The sequence below is a fragment of the Lygodium microphyllum genome, chromosome 16 (assembly GCF_053477565.2).
Source record: "Lygodium microphyllum isolate KBCC chromosome 16, Lygodium_microphyllum_v1.1.10, whole genome shotgun sequence".
Classification (NCBI taxonomy): Eukaryota; Viridiplantae; Streptophyta; class Polypodiopsida; order Schizaeales; family Lygodiaceae; genus Lygodium; species Lygodium microphyllum.
The window spans coordinates 45,287,988-45,302,671 of record NC_141150.1 but is presented as its reverse complement, the minus strand read 5'-3'; the positions used below and the strand labels follow the sequence as shown (position 1 = coordinate 45,302,671).

The 14,684-nt window shown below is 41.9% G+C and overlaps 1 protein-coding gene across 1 annotated transcript; it reads left to right on the top strand.

Annotated features, from left to right (window-relative positions):
* The first annotated feature begins 3,623 nt into the window (after positions 1 to 3,623).
* Positions 3,624 to 4,985, top strand: LOC148022769 (mitochondrial import inner membrane translocase subunit TIM17-like). Its single transcript, XM_087695699.1, has one exon. The coding sequence runs from the start codon at positions 3,857 to 3,859 to the stop codon at positions 4,721 to 4,723; it is 867 nt and encodes a 288-aa protein (XP_087551825.1). The 5' UTR covers positions 3,624 to 3,856; the 3' UTR covers positions 4,724 to 4,985.
* The last annotated feature ends 9,699 nt before the right edge of the window (positions 4,986 to 14,684 follow it).

Below are 14,684 nucleotides of genomic sequence, written 5' to 3'. Positions count from 1 at the left end.
GCATTGACTCAAATACAGTGGCAGTGGTTTTGTGTCTTGATATTTAATCTTAATATTTAAACATTTAAATATTTAAATATTAAATGTGTTTATACATATATACTGATCCATGCCTTAGCTTGTTGTAGAGACTTTGCTCCTGCAATAGGATGTAATAAGCCGTTGTGTGCAAGCTTGCTCTCGAGAGATTTCATTATCAATCAATTCCTCGGGTACTCAGGAAGCTTGACAAACACAAACTCATAGTCCTTCCAAGTGCATGGAAAGGAGCGCACTTCCATTGCTAATGTCTCGTCGAGGAGGCCAAAGTCCATCCGTTCATAGTTCCTGGGGCTAGCTGTTAGAATATCAAGCTCCCATTACTCTTCAGTCAATCTATCTTAATGTGTGTGACCGACATTAGCTGGATACAAGTGTACACGTGTGTGACATTCAATAAGTCGGTGTAGTCAATGACTTAACCACAGTTAGTCTTGGTTAGTTACACCTATGTGTGTAAGTCTCTTTCAGTTAGTATGATGGAAGAATAATGGAAGATGAACAACAATGAGATGACGCTCATCTTTTGCTCCTCTCTGTCTCTCTCCCTCTCTTCTAACATGGTATTAGAGCTTGAACACCTAAAGACTAGTTGAAATCAAACCATGCCTTTGATAAAGTGTATTGATAACCGTTTCAATGGTTGCATGTTTACTTTATTTTGTTAGTTAATTGAAATGGATCAATTATGCATGTATTTATATCTAAATTCTCTATCTCAGCAAAACAAGGCTCTCTCTCTCTCTCTCTCTCTCTCTCTCTCTCTCTCTCTCTCTCTCATGGGCGAGTGCAACATCTTTGTAGACAGATACATTGACAGGGTGCAAGCATTGACTCAAATACGATGGCAGTGGTTTTGTGTCTTGATATTTAATTTAAATATTTAAATATTAAATATGTCACGTATATATTGATCCATGCTTTTGATGGAATTAGTTGATAACATATTTTGTGGCCATCCAATTAATATGGAATGTTCACATTGAGCAACTAGCAGAGACTATGTGTTGTATGTTCATAGGGATGTGCTTACATCCACAAGGTATGAGCGACGACAGGTTGCTAGGCTTAGGGCTCAGAAAGGGATTTTAGATCATGGTAGACCCATTTGTAGGGATATTAAAAACCTGCCTCTTCATCAAGATATTCTAAGTAGTCATCATGAACTAGGCCAACCACTGTTTGGTATAGACTTGGCTAATGTTTTACCATCAACGGATAGAACCATTAGGGGATTTCAAGTTTGGTGTAGATTTGACGAATGCTTTGCCATTGGAGGGTGATTGCAATGGTCTTAATCATGTGATTATCGAGTCACACATTAATAATGTTTCAATGTCTAAGTGCTAGAATGGGGGAAATCTTAATAGAGTGGTTTGTGAGAGTGTGCCTTGTCATGCTAAAATTGTAAATGGGGATAATGAGCCAATTGAATAGCATGTTGGTTTAGATTTGGCAATTATGCATGTTGATCATGTTGTGCTTGATATTGTTACGTCAACAGATGGTTGTGATTTTGGGAATCACCACAATGTGGAAAATTCTGTGGTTAATGAGTCATGTGTTTATAATATTGCTATTTTTGATCCCTAGAGTGGTGGATTGTGCTCCATTTTACATGCTTTGCTTGCAATGGATGCTCATCCACCAACAACGGTACTGCTGTTTCAAGAGCCGGATGTGTATTCCATGGGAAGTCTTTCTGAAATGTGTGAGAGGTGTTTAACTAAGTTGTGGAGATGCGAGACTCGGGTGCAAGGGTCGATTTTGTTTGGAAGGCATTGTTGTCGAAATGGAAAAGTAATGTTGCCACCATTGTAATGTCCACCACAACCATTGCATGATTTGTTGCATGGTATGCACCCTCAGAGTAGGATATTTAAAAATAACACATGAGCATACAATAGTGCTCTTGCATTTGTATCACTTGGAGCTAATGTTGATGAGCTACATGTTGTCAGGAATGGTTACACCTTTAGAGTACATGGCTCTATTTATCACTGTATAGGTACTTTGCTTCCTGATGTGCAACGTCAAGAAATGCTAAGATTTGACAACTCTATGTTTATGATACTGAGCATGAGTTGCTTAATAGGCCGGGGGTTATGCATGATTTATTACCAATTTTGCTAGGGGAGCTTCAATGCATGATGCATCGACACAACGTATATGCATAGGCTTTTAGGTCTATGGGTTTGCAATTGCAAAATAATCCCGTGCAAGAACTAAGAATGAGTATTTTTGGTGTTTAAAGAACCAGTAAACAATACTCTACTCTTGCAACAAACTGAGGTTGCAGCTATCATGCTAGGGCAGGGTAATGAGGATACTCTTGATCGTTGGGATATTCATGTTTACACTTGGGGTGGTTGATGTGTTGCTATTTCAAACTTGCATAGAGCATATATGCCAATGCTATATGTCCTCCTTTTTCCTATGGGAGATGATGGTTGGCATGTAAAGGTTCCCTACAGTAATGTTAGTGTTCCTGTTAACATATATGAATTGTCCAATAAAAATTGTGTTACCCAAATATAATTTGATGCATTCCGTCTTCAAGTGCGCGAAGATACTGAGGTGTGCATATTGTGTGGTGGTCGATTATTGCAATAATTTATTGTTGATGCTTATTGTAATATAGAGCAGTGCGAGTTAACTTGGTGTCACGAGAAAATGTTGCTATTGGAGGCCTATAAAGGCCTGTTAGACATGGTGGGGGCAAACAATAATGGGCCAATGCAGATTGTTGGTGTCTCTGTTAGCAAGAGGATAGTTTTATTGTCATCATTCATGGGCAGGCCAAGGCACATGTCAATTATATCAGGATGCCATGGCTATAGTGTGATGCAAGGGAAATCTTGACCTTTTTATAACAATGACATGAAATCCAAAGTGGTTGGAGATAACTAATGTTTTATTGCTTGGGCAAAGTGCTTATAACTGTTCGGATTTGACTGCTTGCGTGTTTCATAAAAAGCATGTTGATTTAATGTACACATTGTTGCGGAAGGATCTCTTTGGAAAGGTTGCAGGCTATGTTACCGTGGGCCTTTGTGACTTCATTTTAACTAGGTCTTTGTCTCGATTATGACCCGTTTCAGTATAACGTTGTTTCTAAGTATTGCGCAAAGCAAGCATGTGATTCCTTACATTGACTTAGAGAGGAAAGTTTGTAAGTATGGTATATGGAAGAGATTGTTTCTATGTCGGGCATTCTGTGTTACAAATTTTATAAACTACTTTTATTTTTAAGTTTGGTGTGTGTGTGTGAGCGAGACAGAGAGAGAGGATGCTGAGAGAGAGAGAGAGAGAGAGAGAGAGAGAGAGAGAGAGAGAGAGAAATAAAACATCTTGAAAATGGAGAGGGGAAATAAGAGGGAAAAATGGATTATTGAGCGAACATGCGCTTCGAAGTGGCCTCTTTGCTCGCGCGAAATGCTAGTATACAATAATGTGAACTAAAGCTTGACATGAACAATTTGAATTACGAATTACGAATTACGAATAATAATTACGAATTATGAAGAGAATTTAGGCTTTTTAAAAACTCCAAAGCGGACACAAAATAGCTCTGCGCGTATTTATTTGAACCGCCTAGGTTTCGCTGGGGCCTGAAGGCCAAAGCGTTTTCTCTCTCAAGGAAACCCTCGCTGTTCTCTCTGTGTCTTCGTCAGCCGCGCAGAGAGAGCGAGGGACACAGTGACGGGGCACAGAGAGAGAGAGAGAGAGAGAGAGAGAGAGAGAGAGAGAGAGAGAGAGAGAAGAGCGACATACTTACAGACAGAGAGACAGAGAGAGATATCCCCCGCCATCCAGCATGTCTGCTCCGGACCAATCCCGTGAGCCTTGCCCTGACAGGATCCTTGACGACATGGGCGGCGCCTTCGGCATGGGTGCTGTGGGCGGCTCTGTCTTCCATTTCATCAAAGGTCTCAAGAACTCCCCCAATGGTGAGCGCCTCGCTGGTGGCGTCCAGGCTGTCCGAATGAATGCCCCCCGTGTCGGCGGCAGCTTCGCTGTTTGGGGTGGCCTCTTCTCGGTCTTTGATTGCTCCATGGTTTACATCAGGAAAAAGGAAGATCCCTGGAACCCTATTTTCGCTGGCGCGGCCACTGGTGGCTTTCTACAGATGCGCCATGGGCTGAAGTCTGCTTCGCGGTCTGCCATGTTTGGCGGTGTGCTGCTGGCCCTCATCGAAGGTGCAGGGCTCATGATCAATAGGGTTTTGGCCAGCATGCCCCAGCAGCTGCCACCACCACAGGTCGAGCAGCCAATGGGCTTGCCTAGTGGTGCGATGTATGGTGGGGATGCCGCAGGTGTGCTAGGGGCTCCAAGTGCTGGGGCAAATGCTTCTATGAAAAGTGAAACCCCCAGTGAAAGTGAATCAGGATGGAGGTCGTGGACTGGAGGATTTTTTGGGGGAAAGAAGGAGGAGACATCTTCCTCAACATTATATGATGGTTTATCCAGCTTCCCCAGCACAAGTTCTGGCAGTGAGGGTTTATCTAGTGTTCTGTCTAGCAGCAGCAATGAGAGCAGCAGTCCAGAGAAAAAGGGATGGAAGTCATGGACTGGTGGATATTTTGGTGGCAAAAAGGAAGAGTCTGCTTCTCCTGCTAGTGAGAGCTTGGGCTCTTTTGAAACTTCTTCAGGGCCTGCCATGCCTACGTTTGACTACAAGTGATGAGTGCAGAGAGGCTCATGTGTGGTAAAGATCGTATGTACTGGCCATCCCAAGTTTATTTCTGTTTCAGCTCCTCATGAGAGGATGCCTCTGCTCCTCAATTTTGACTCTCTAGGGACATTTAAGTTTGCTCTTTCACAAATCCATATCCATCCCTTATACTGGCTGCTGTACAATTTACAGGTTTGCAAGGTTATTTTATAATTTGTAAATTGGACTTGATAGGCTCTTATCATATAATAATGAAGCTTTTATTTGGCAAGTGTCTATTTGAGGAATCCCTTGCATATCTGTATTCATAATTTTGAAAGTGTAGTTTTTTTGTGTTATTTTCACAGAAATGGTTTTCGTAGCCACATTTCTCTTGATCAACAACATTCATTGTGCTAACGAGTACACAGATTTTAAGGATGTTTTTGATTTTTTCTTGTTTGTGTCAAGAAGAGAGAGAGAGAGAGAAGAGGAGAGAGAGGGTGTAGAAGAGAGTAACATACACATTGTTGCCTTATTAGCTTCTTGTAGGATTAAGTAATATCAACAAGATCAATGCCTTTCATCAATTCTCTATGCCTCTCAGCATGCCTTGTCTCATGTGAACCGAGGGTGTTAGTGAGCGTGCTGAGGTTCCCCACATCATGAGAGTAATCTTTATATTCTATCTCAAGGTTAATTTCAGCCGTCGGGGCTCGTGCATCCCTTATTTGTTGTTGGAGATCATCATTTGCCTTAGTTTTTTTCTTATTCCTTGCTATGATTAGATGTAGTCCCGTTAGATCACCAGTCACTATTTTGCCTGTAACTTGAGCTAGGAAGCTCCGATTGACCTCTTTTTTTTTATCAAGTTGAAGTTAAGGATGTCCTCTTCGAACTGAGCATAAGCACGTTGCTACAGGTTTAGTACAGAAAATTCTGTAACAACAAATCTGTAGCTGTTTTATGCAGTCTTGCACCTTGTTTGAGAGTAGTAGGAGACTGTTTTGGCTTGTAAGGGGTGGGTAGAGCCCAACTAAAGTGCCAAAGTGATAGGGGGGAGGTCTGTAAACACATTTTGGGGCTTGCTCTTCAGTGTTGGTACTCACTTTTTACCCCTGTAACCGACTAAACATGTCTACAGCACCTTGTAGGAATTTAAGAGAGTTGAAATATGGTTCCTTGTCTATTGTCTATTTGCAACCACTTCTCCCATGGCACCTTACATTACTTTAGCATACATACACATGGTCTACACTATAACATCATTGCTGAGCATGAAAATGAGCATTCCCAAGACCGTGTCACTTACATTTGAGCATCATACATGCACTGTTTGCTGCATTCACTGTCATAACTGCATACATGATTGCATGTGTATCTCAAGATACATTTTAGCATTGATTCTTAGTCATACATCATTGCAAGTACATCAGTGGTACATTAATATGCCATATACATCAGTGGCATAATCCCAAGTACATCAATATGTCATAGACATCAATGGCATCATCATGACATGTCAATTCTCATTGTCCCTAATATATCTTTGCACTTGCAAACAAGTTCGGGCTCTGGATCATTGGGAGATGGGCAAAGTCCCCCCTCGGGCCGAGTTGTGCATCCCTTCAGGGTCTTCGATGGCAAGGGGGGGTCACCTTCTTTTGTCTTGCCATGTCTATGCTCCATCATGGTATGGACCATCTCGATCACACTGTGATTCTTCTGCTCCAATATGCCATTCTCTTGAGGGGTGTTTGTGTTGGAAAACTCGTGGTGGATACGATGATCTACACAAAAATGAGCAAGCTCATTAAAAACAAATTCTTTGCCTTTATCCGATTGTAAGGACTTCAGTTTTCAGCTCGATTGGTTCTCCTCGAAGAGTAACCAATCTGTGAAGTTGGAGAAAGCCTTCGACTTTAGCTTACAAAAATAAGCCCATGTCATCCTACTATAATTATCCACAATTAGCATGAAATACAAGCTCCCTTTAAGGGACTCCATTCACATTGGTCCACAAAGATCGCTAGAAACAAGCTCCAACGGTATTGAAGAGTGCCTCAAAGCCTTGTTTGGAATAGCATCCCAAGTTTTGCTTCTTACGGATGCAAGATACACATGGCTGCTAGCTCGCCACAATATTTGGCAAACCTCGTGTAGGCTATCCCCTAGACAACTTTCGAAGGTAATCATAGTTGAGGTGGCCAAACTGAGCATGCCATAGCTCGGACTATGTCTAAGAGGTAAGAAGAAGAGAAGTCAAGGCAGAAGAAGACCTCAACTTGTAGACTCCATTCTCCTCATAACTTGAAGCAAGGACTTGTCTCTATCTACAGTCAAGAATCCGAAAGGAATCCACATCAACTTGACCAAGAGACTGAGGGCACAAATCTTATGCATCGAAAGCAAATGGTATCCCAAGGCCGGTACATAAAGCACCTCAGATGTATGGGTACCACCCTACCCATTTGGAATAAGATGCATGTTACCTGTCCCTGAATAGGGATAGAAGAACTATCACCAATGAGAATCTACCCTTGCGAAGCAACACCTACTATAGAAGGAGTCATGTGCTGGGATGCACCATTGTCAACAATCCACTCCTGAATATGTGGGGCTGTTAATGTAGCATCAGAGGCCTTCAGGGTCGATGCCTCAACCACTTCCAAGTGGAGGACAGTAGCTGATGAAGGATTAGCCACCATTGCTTCTGAATGGACATCCCTGCTAAAGAGGATATGAACTTTCATGTAGCAAATGTGATTGATATCCTTGCTTATTCATGAAGAAGTGAAATTGGGTTTGACCTATGAGCTTGAGTAGCCCTAAAAATAGAGATGCAACTTTTTACCCTAATCAACAAGGCCGTGGTCATTGTGGCAGAGGTTCTAGCTGTGGTAGGGGAATCCAACAATATGCATCTCAGCACGGGCAAAGTCAGTGGGGATTTGTTGGTGGAAGTGGTGGATACTCCCGCGCTAGGGGGAGATCTCAGTCTAGGGGTAGAGAATCCTAGCATACTCAGTCTACTCATGAAAATGCAAACAAGGACAAAGATTGTCATTACTATGGCAATCATGGCCACATTGCAAAAGAGTGCTAGAAAAAGTAGGTTGATCAGAATGGTAGACTGTAGGGTCATTATGCATCTTTTAGTCATGTAGAGCCTAAGATTGGTGAGAGACTATTTTCTATGACTTATGTATGCAACAAGGGCAAATAGCAACAATAAAAGTCTAATGATGTTTGGTATATCGATTATGGTGCCTCAAACCACAGGACACCGCATGGCGAGTGGTTTGATGAGTTGAAAATATGTGCTAATGGCTATATGTGTACTAGAGATGATTCTCAACATGACATAGCACACACTGATTTTTCTTTTGGTTATGCCCGATGATAGAAAAAAGTAGTTGCATGATGTATTGCATGTTCCATCGATCACCAAGAATAAGTTATCTATTGGTCAGATGTTTGAGCAAAACCTGCAGGTACGATTTAACAGAGATGGCTACTTCATAGAGGAGTATGGCATAGGATATAGATTGATTGCTAAAGACTAGAGACATGGTAGGATGTTTACATTAGATACAAACATCTCTGAATTGAATGTTGCTATATTTGCTCATGATGGACCCGTGCATAATGCATCACTTGGTGGGTCTAGATATTATGTGACCTTTGTGGATGACCATAGCAAGTACACATGGATATCCATCCTAAAGCATAAGGATGAGGTTTTGAACATCTTTATGGATTTTAAAGCTCATATTGTGTCTCATGCTTATGGTCTGATGGTGATGGCAAGTACGTGTCAAAGGAGTTTGATAGATACTTAGCAAAGCATGGGATTTGGAGGTAGTTAACTTGCAACTTGTTGGTGCTCTTGTGAACAAACCGCTAAGACCCACGGACCACTTATTGCTTCAAGTGTTTCAAGTTGAGAGCTATGGCTATCTCTCACATAGCCATGCACACTCTCACACACACAAATGTAGTGAGCTTATCTTTGAATTTGATGGAGTTGCCTTCTCTCCCACGAATCCATTGATAGCTCCATGATCTAAGATGCGCTTTCAAGCTTCATCTCCAAGCTCCAAGCTTTAAGCTCCATAGCCACTCACGTGAGAAAAGAGAGAATGAAGAGAGGAGAATAAGAGCTTCTCCATGGTCCCTTACACACACACACACACACACACACACACACACACACACACACACACACTCCCTCTCTCCCTCTCTCATACACAAGAATGAAGCAAAAAGTAAGAAACAAGAAGAGAACAAGTTTTGCCACATATCAAGAATGAGCTTTATCATTTACTTTTTGACTTTTATATATGCCCTACCTTCTCCTTGGGTGGCCATCCTCTTTTTGGTCTAGCCCTTGCCTATTTCTCCACTCTTTTTCCTCCTTTCCTATTAGCATAGCCTTAACCCATGCCTCTTATTCTGTACAACTTGCACAAGAGAGAGCCTGGAACTCCTTTACAAAATAAATTACAATGCGCCTAGTGCTCTTTTGACAAAAATATTAATGTGTGCTTATTCTTATGCGCCTCCATCTTACATTTAGATTTTTTTCCTACGCTTTGTGTCTTCAAATTTTCCTCAGCGCACCTTTGTCCTCAGTCATCCTTTTGCCTTGGGACTATATTTTGCTTTTGATTTTTTGGATTTTTCATCTTGGTCTTTCGATGATTAACACAACCCCTCTCCTAGCTAAGTACGAGTCCCATTGCATTTGATGGTATGGGTTGAAGGTATTGAGGGTTGGTGTGGAATGATTCTTGGAGCCTTTGGGGAGGTTGGTCACGTTGGAGATGCTCTATGAAGTAGGTTTCAAGGTTGCTGATGCCAAAGATCGATTGGGGGTTGAAGAAGGCCTCCACAGGTTATTGTGCTATTGCACAATGTACCTAAAAAGAAGAACGAGTGCACTTCCTAGGGGATGTGTCTTACCTTACCGTGTAGTGCACTGTGCAAGTGATGGTGGAATTGGTAGATGAGTCGAACCATAGGCACGAAACCATAGGCAAGCCTAAGGTGTTGTCCCATACCTAAGGACCTAATTCGTGTAACAGGAGGTGTTGTGTGTGACTTAGGAAGACATGTCTATCAAAATGTCCTGCCCTTGATGCGCCCATAGATGTGAAGTGGGGGAGGGGCTAGGGTAGTCCCTAGGTGCAGTGGTTATGACATTTATATAGTACAAATGGAGGAATTTTATTTTTCTTTTCTTTTTTTCACATCTTTTTTTTTTTGGGTTACAAGGGAGCACGTTATGTGGCATCCCATTCATGGGCAAGAAAAAGAAAAAGAAAAATTATTTTTTTCACTTCTTTTCTTTTCATGGGCAAGAAGAGAATTTCTTGAGGAAGTGTACTATGGATGGGCGGAGGTCCCTCTCTGTGAAGGTCATGCACTCTTTCGGAGATGTGGCATTTACATTGTAGATCTTGGAGAAATTGTATCTACCATGTACCTCCTGGTTGAAATCAACTTCAATTCTTTGTGGATAGGGCATGTAGATAGGATTATTCCTCTTGTATGGTAGTGTGTTATAGAATGCCATCTAGGCATCTAAGTTAGAGTCCCCAAATGTTTCTTTGCTACTTTGATTGTGCTTCATACCCCTCTACTTTCCTGGGCACCTCCATCACCTTATCCTCCCAATAGTCTGCAGGCTCTCATTGCCACGTTGTGGGGTGTCTAATTCTCTCCTCCACCCATTGCTTTCCTAGCCTTACCAAGATATTTATCACTTCCTCCACTACCCTTGGAGATAACAATATGTCCAGTGTTCGAGGGAAGTTGAAGGTGAATTCAAAGGGTCGGCCGTGATTCTCTCGTTGCTCTCATACTGCAAGTTCTTGGTTCCAATTCACATAATCACACTCCTCTCCTTGAGGAATGACCACATTAGAAACTTGTTGTAGCTTGGCTTGGAGTTTTCTTTGTGTTAGCTCTACGTGTTCTCTCCGCTTGTGCCTCATTTCCACCATTCTCTTGGGGGGTATGGTTTCCTCACCTTGTTCTTCTATTTGTGATTGTATTTGTAGTGGGGTGCTTGCTTCATGCAATTGCTCTTCCTCATCATGGTCTTGCTCAAAGTCTAGCCTCCCTTTGTGTATTCTCTCTCGATTCCTTAGGGGGAGGCTATGCTTTGCTGCTTTTGCTCCCCAAAACCTAGCAATTCAAATTCTTGTATGGATAACCAACCATGATCAAATGAGCTCTTTGTTCCTCCACACCTAAGTTGGTGCTAGGTTTGGGAACCTTAGCATGGAGTCCACGTTTAAGTTCTCTCATTGCCAACTCTAATTTCCTTTTTAAGTTCATCAATCATCCCTTTCTATCTTGTTTGGGTGACATTCAGTACCGTACTCAAGAAGGCTTTTTGCTACTCAAGCATCCCTGCCTTCATAGCTTTAGCTTTGCTTTTTGCCATAATACGTTCACTCTTTAAATGTGCCATGTGATAAGATAAATCTTTAATCTTGTCATCATTTTTAGGTGCCCATCCTTTCGCCTTCGCTTTCATTTGCTCCAATCCTTGGTTTTGGTATTGTGCGAGGGTAGTGATTACTTGCTCTTGCTCTTGGTATTATGCAAGGGTAGTGATTACTTGCTCTTGCTCTTGGTATTATGCAAGGGTAGTGATTACTTACTCTTGCTCTCACCATAATGTGCTAATTTATTCCTTCTCTCGGTTCCGACACTCTTCCTATTTCCTTAGGATGACCTGATCATGGAGTGTTGCATGAAGCTAGTTCTGCAGCTCCGCCATCTTCTTCATGGTCTCTTCATCTTTTTGTATCTTTGCCACATGCAACTCTTGTCTCACCTCCTCTCTTTGCCTCTTCAATTCCTTGTTTTCCAGCTCCAGATGTTTATTTTCCCTAGAGTTTAAGGCACACAGTTGCTCTAGATCCATGCAGCTCTCCCTTTCCTCTTCGTACAAGTCTTTCAAATTTTCCTCTCCCTATCTTGTCTTTAAGGCCGCTTTTAGAGCTATTATCTCCATGGTATATATCATCTTTTCCCTCATTTTCTCCAATCAAAAGGGTGTGAAAGCCTCCTTTTCTGTTTCTCACACTGGCTTTGGAGCTCTTTCACTAGCTTGTCATATTCTTCTATGTTGCGCATTGGTGAGAGCACCAAACAAGTAGATGCTTCAAGGTAAGGTACCTTCGGCCCTTGACATGATTCCGCATCAGTTATGTTGTTGTTGGCCTTTTGGTTCCTGCAACAAGTGGAGCTTCTTTGCTTGGTGCAGGTGCAAGCTCTTACACTTTGCTTACGATGCCCCTTTCATGGTTCCTTGCATTGAAGTGGTTGTGGTGATTGTGACTAAAGGGGGTGGGTGTAAGGGAGCCTTTCCCTTGCCAACTATCACAAGTCTTTGTTTCGCCTCTTCTGCAGTAGCACTTGTACTAGGCATGTCTCCATGTTCAGGGCTTTGCATAGCTAGCTCTTTAGATCGAGAGGGTTGCTCTATTGATCTTCTAATGGCAAGAGCCATCTGCTCATCCTTCTCTCTTCTCAACCTTTCTTTCTCTTCCTTGTGTTTCTTTTTATGTTCTTCTTTAGATATTTTTGACTCCTCTTTTGCTCTCCACAAGCGCTCATCTTCTTCCTCTAGTTTCTTTTTGCATTTTTTTTCTAGTCTCCTAGGAGATGCCACTAGGAGGGTGAAAGTCAACTTAGCCTGAAGGTCATGGAGAAGGCCTTGGGTTTAGTAGACAAGCTAGAAAAGAGGTCAAAGAGAGACATCTATGGGATGTTAGGAATGGATAAGAAGAAAGTCTACACAAATGACGGAATTAGCTTAGCTGATATTCCTAAGCCCACCATCAAACTACAAGCAAAGATGGTACACAACACTTTCTTCTTGAGTCAAAGATATAATGCCCTTATGAACAAAATAGGAGTGTCCTTACTTGAAAGTCTTACAATAAATGCACTAGATGAGGTGAATTGGAATGCTTATGTCTAAAAAACAATCCAAGCATCAACAAAGGTGATAGCAATAGCTCCAAGGGCAACAGGAGAAGAGTCTCCAACTATACAATAGCAAAATCAGCAAGGAAAAAACATGAATCCAAGGTCTCGACCATAGGTTTTGGAGGGATGTTGATGATAGCCATAATATATGAAGCCATGGGGAAGATGAAAAGAGAAGAAGTAGTGGAGGAGACCCCTAAACAATCATCACCGACCCAAGAAGAGCATTGCTCTCCCACTCTAGTGGATCCTCCCACCTCATTCTCAACAGGGAATTTGGGGGAGAAAGAATTTAATAGAGTTCAGCCAAGAGGAGGCAGAACAAGTTGCTAAGAAGAGAGAAGCTAACCACCCAACTCAACAATAAGAAACTTCAAGTGAGAGGATGATTAGTGAACACAAGGAAAAGGGTTCTACACCATCAAGTCAAGGAGAATAAAAAAGAATCATATTGAGAATTCCAAGCAAAAAGAACGGAGCCATAGTAAAAGGGGACACAGAACTAGAAGCCACCCAAGATTGTCACCACCATGCAATTGTTCTTCTAGACATCAAAAGTTCTCAAAAATTTAGTGCATTTGCTATGATCTATGTCTTGGCCCATTTTCTCTAGGTACTTAGCAAGGTTGCACATTTCTATTATCTGTCACTAGCCTCTTCCAATGTCTGACAGCCTCTTCCAATGTCACCAGCTCCTTTAAATTATGGATGCTGCGTTATGGCAATAGTTGGTTGAAGACGCATGTCTTAGTGGCTAAGTAGTATTTTTTGTATTCTTCCTCTGAGAATGGAAGCTTGTTGGTTTTATCTTGCTGCCTTGCCATTTGAGTTTCTGTCATTGCACAACAACCCACAATGAGTTCTCTTTGAATGACATTTCTTACATAAAAGATAAAGTGATTAGAAAGAAACACTATTAGATGGTGAAATGTATAAACCATGAAATAAAAATTTCCACATCAATCAATCCATACATTCCATGCAAGAACTTCGTGGAGAATTTTTACTAAAAGAAGAAGAAAATTCAATTCATCATTTTCTTTTGAAGTTCAACTCCTATTTTGATTTTTCATTCATCTTCCACTTTACCCCCTCCCTCTTGGAAATGATGAAAATCCTTATTAGGATTATGAAAGTAAAGGTGTAAGGGCCTTTAATGCATCCTTAGTGTACCTCATTGTTGCAAGAGCCAGTCGTAAAAGGTTGGGTTATACTCTAATATCGCATGATAGTCCATATCTTGTGGACGATTGTCCACATGTGTGATATAAGTCAATATGTCAGTCAATAGGTAACCTAAGTTGATTCGGCTTGCAATGTGGAGTTTCTCCTTTGTTAGTGTGGGAGCTTTCACTTAACCACCAAGACCCTCGGACCATTTATTGTTTCAAGTATTCAAAGCTGAGCACTAATGGCTACCTCTCACATAGCCGACGCTCCATCCATATCTACGGGTGTAGTGAGCTTACCTGCATGCCGATCGAGTTACCTCCTCTCATGCGCACTCAGGTAGCTCCACGATCCAAGTGTAAGCTTCAAGCAAGCTCCATCCTCAAGCTCCACGCTCCAAGTTCCATCGCGGCGAGCAAGGCAAGAGAAGAGAAGAGAAGAGAAGAGAAGAGAAGAGAAGAGAAGAAGAGAGAAGAAGATGGAGAGCTTCTCCTCCCCGGTCCCTCATCCTCACACACTCACTCCCTCACACCCTCACACTCTCACACTCCCTCTCTCAAGCACAAGCTCAAGCAAGCAAGCAAGAAGAAGAAGAAGAAGAAGAAGAAGAAGAAGAAGAGAGCCACTTTTGGCCACACACAAGAATGAGCTTCTCATTCACTTTTCAACTTTATATACAAAACCCTAAATCTCTTTTGGGTGGTCATCCCCTTATCCCCTTTTTTACATGGCCGACCATGGCTTAGGTCATTTTTCCCATTGTTCTCCTATCTTCCTAGCTTCCTTCCTACCGCCCGTCTCCATTTACAAA